Raw genomic sequence first — 4066 nt, 5'->3', positions numbered from 1 at the left:
GTTACTGTTTAAATCAAGCTCAGTATTAGATCTTATTAAGACAAAGTTAGAAATATTTTCTTAAAACCAGATTACTTTACTAATGCAAAACATGCTTGACAAGATAATTTTTCTTTTCAGACAAAAAATAAGTCCCAGAAATAATTTTTTTAAATTTTTCCTTTATTCCAGTGTAGTCATCTTAGTTAATGTAAATGAATTTGTCAGTGTGAATTTAAGAAGTTGTCTGTGTTACAAAGGTCACTGCTAACTTTCACTCAAATATAACTAATTGGCATTACAAAGCTAGCCTAATAGAAAGTTCCCTTAGTGTGGTGAGCTGCCCACTTCTAATGGGACCCGGGAATAGTAATTTTGAAAGTTGAGTTATAGTGAGTTAAAAATGTCTTTGTTAAAACTGTAATGGCCTCATCCACCCATGAGGACAGTGACCATACAATACTCTGTGCTCTCCAGGTGGGCATCTTGGATGATGACGTCTTTGAGGAGGACGAGCACTTCTTTGTTCGTCTTCAGAAACTGAGGTTAGAAGAAGGTGGAAATGAAGGGACAGGAACTCCACCCAAGGGCAGATTAGTGGAGCCGCTGGTCGCCACCATCACTATCTTGGACGATGACCACGCCGGCATCTTCACCTTTGGCCAGCGAGTGATGCGGGTGAGTGAGAGCACAGGCACGCTGACGGTGACAGTGGTGAGGAACTCGGGCTCCAGGGGCACCGTTGCTGTGCCGTACCATACGGAGGATGGCAGTGCCAAGGCTGGGGTGGACTATGAGGAAACCAGGGGGGAACTGGAATTCACCAATGAACAGACCAGGTGAGGCACAGTCAGCAAACTAAGGCAGAGGCTAGGAAATAGGACTTTAGGAGCCACAGAGTCTGATGGCTGTATTTCCTTAGAACATCACTCTGTTAATTTCCAGAAAGGAGGTGCAGACGTTGTGACTCTTAAGGTTGCAACTTCCTACTATATACTATACATTAAAAGAAGGATTTTATATGATCAAGAACCTGCAAACAAATTCTTTTTAAAGGATAAGGTTGGCAATATTCTATATTTTTGTTATTGTCAACAATGTCCATGAAAAGACCAAAACCAACAATATGTTAGTTTGTCTCTCAGTACTTTGTTACTTCCTTACCCTGTAGTTGGCACATATCCCCAAGCCCCTAGTTCTTACAAAAGACAGAAATATTTTAAAACGAAGTAGAGACCGAAAAAAATCCCTCTCAATCATCACTTATGATCCACTAGAAGTGTGTGGTGGTGTCTGTATCTGCAGAGACCCTGCCCTCCGCCTGTATTTTCTTATTTGTATTATTTCGCTGGGCGTCGGCCCCTGGGCAGCGTGGAGGGTGTGAGGTCTGGACTCTAAAAAACTCTGGACTAAAAAAACATAGCCACTAGGTTACATCATTGTCTCTGTCTGTCTCCTCTGCTCTCTGTCTTTGTAATGGATGTATAAAAGCTGCTGGTCTGTGGGTTTGACCGAGCTACACAACACAAGCAAGACAGGTTGATGACAGTATATGCTTCGGCTGCACTCACAAAATCCGGCAATTTTGTTTAGGACTTTTTTTAACTTCAGATCCAGGAGCTCAAGGAAGAAACCCAGTGCAGCAGTGTCATTGATTGAGTTTAATAGTTTATGGACAATTGGTCCTACTAACAAATCATTGTTGGTGTTGGGTTTTTTACTGGGCTTTGATGGTAGTAAGAATAATATAGAATAGCACGGAACCTATCCTTTAACAAAGTTAAGATTTTCAACTTAAATTAAATTTTAAATGAAATTGTACTTGTAGTGTTGGAAGATAGATGGTGGCAAATCTTCAGAACAGGCATTCTTCAGCTTGTTCTCATTTAGCCAGCTTCCTCAGGGTTAAATAATAGACAAACCAGAATATGGTCTAAGTCTCTGAACTAGGCATCAGCAAAACTGCTGTATTCTTTTTTAAACCAGCTGCACTGACACGCAGCACCCTCAGTGCTTTTACTTTGGCCCATTAGTGCTTTTAGGAAAGGGGTACCTGAACCTCACTGAAAGATTACTATGGGTAACCAGTCACCCACTCCAGGCGGAGGAGGTTCTATTAGACAGAATTACCTGACGACTTGACACCCAAAGATAATCCCATCCCCGATCAGGTGTGGGAACCTCCAGTCACCCCATGTAAGCTGACAGATCTTTTTCCCATTAAATTTTCAGGTTATATAAGCTGTGTTTGCACATGGACTGATTGTACACTTAGTGAAAGACTGTAACAATAGATGCTGCACAGTAAAGGGTATAACAATTCATAGAATTCATAGATTATAGTTCATGGAGAAATATGTGGCTTTGTAGCCTTATTATTCCATTTGTTTCTGCTGGGACCATTATGCCATATTCATATGTATACTCTCTTTCCAAGTTGCCTGGAAGATGCCAAAGTATTCCACAGATGAACTTTACAGACATTGATAAACCAGGGTACTCTTGTGCTACAAGTAATTTAGTTTAGCTGTATTTCTTTGGCACACAGAGCACACAATGTTTAAGCCTGAATAATTGAACAGTCTATTGTGATTAATTATTTAGATCACTTCAATTTGCGATGTGATTTAGATGGTAGAGCAAATGTTTAAGATGTGTTTTTACGCACCTTATTGCTCATTGTATTTAATAGTACTTAATTCTTAGTTCTAGAAATAAAATAAATGTCTGTCTTTGTTTGTGCGTGCTTGCTTGCATATCTCCAGTCAGATCTTAAAAGTGCACATTATAAATGTGGAGGAGTACGAGAAGCAGGAAAACTTCTTCCTTGTGCTTGAGGACCCCAAATGGCTGAAGCGAGGACTCTCCGGTAGGTGTATGAGCATTAAAGTGCATGAAGTAATGCAGTATGAGATGACAGTTTACGCTAACATAAAATAATGCACTCCAAGTAGATGGCGGCGATATCCAAGATCAAGTATCAAAACAATAACAACAGGAACACAGGCAGTTGAATGCCCGGCACCTACGTCAGAGCCAGTAACGGAAGATTACACGCTGCCATTCTGTCTCTGTTCCACTGTAGCACAGGCACTGCTGCCAATTATGAACTTAGTATCCTTTAGAGGCCTGCTCAATATACCATTAATGTGTCAAACGGATGGTGGAGGAATTAGATAGTTGCTTGCTAGTGGAGGCCAAACGAGTCAATTACATTAGTTGTAATGTACAGTGGAAATGAGGGCTAACAGTGAGAGTGCACTGTGTATACTAAACTGCTGAACAAATTGTATAGTTCTTTTTTTTTCAGACACTCTAATGTATTAGATCCTACAAATGGAGTTGTTGTATTATATTAAATCCCTGTCTGTCTGTCTGTCTGTCTTCACAGCACTGCTGCTAAACCAGGGTAAGATGGTTTGGGTGTAGTTTTGGGTGTTAAAGGTGCAAGGTGCAGCATTTTTATATCCCAACATATTATTGTGAAATTGCAAATCTGCCCAGGTGGAAGTCTTATTCTCACACCCTTAGCAGTGAAGTTAGTGTGTTTTTCAAAATGAATTAGATTGCCTCCTGTAGCAACAATGATTCTAATACCTTTCTCCCTTGCATTGTGTGCAGATTTGTTTAAAAGTGGAGCATAAGCATGGATTCAGTCTTTCATTGCCAAACTCTCTGAAAGCTTTAGCTCCATTTATGCTACTTCTTGTTATGTGCTGTGGTAAAAACCAGTATATTATTATTTATTTCCTGGAAGACAGCAAATCTTTATTGGTTAATTGTGCTCGCTGATGGCAGGGCCTGTCACGTGAAAGCTGAGGGTAATGGTATCATATGAAACCATTGTCACCATGTCATGGCTAGCATGTTGGGAAGGGGGCTAAATAATGTTCCAAAGTTAATGTAAATTTTGCAGATAAAAAAACTGGCATGGCCATTTTCAAAGAGATCCCTTGACCTCTGACCTGATTTGAATGAAAATGGATTCTATGGGTACCCACAAGACTCCCTTTTGCAGAGATGTTATTTTTGTGTATTTGAATATTTCTGCAGTACTGGAATTGCATAAATTGGGAATGACTGGAAA

General features: G+C 40.1%; 1 protein-coding gene across 2 annotated transcripts in view; it reads left to right on the top strand.

The window, feature by feature from the left end:
* Positions 1-4066, top strand: part of slc8a2a (solute carrier family 8 member 2a) — an 11828-nt gene that overhangs the window by 3100 nt on the left and 4662 nt on the right. The window contains exons 6-8 of one of the 2 annotated variants that reach the window (XM_035665891.1): positions 457-818; positions 2745-2848; positions 3371-3388. In XM_035665891.1, coding sequence (XP_035521784.1) covers positions 457-818; positions 2745-2848; positions 3371-3388 — 484 coding nt within the window. The remainder of the gene's footprint in view (positions 1-456; positions 819-2744; positions 2849-3370; positions 3389-4066) is intronic. The other variant, XM_035665892.1, reaches the window with a different exon arrangement.

This window comes from Morone saxatilis, unplaced genomic scaffold (genome assembly GCF_004916995.1).
Source record: "Morone saxatilis isolate NCDOM2014 unplaced genomic scaffold, NCSU_SB_2.0 Contig20, whole genome shotgun sequence".
In the NCBI taxonomy this organism is placed as follows: Eukaryota; Metazoa; Chordata; class Actinopteri; family Moronidae; genus Morone; species Morone saxatilis.
Note: the sequence above shows the minus strand (reverse complement) of the source record. Positions and strands in the feature narration are given on the sequence as shown.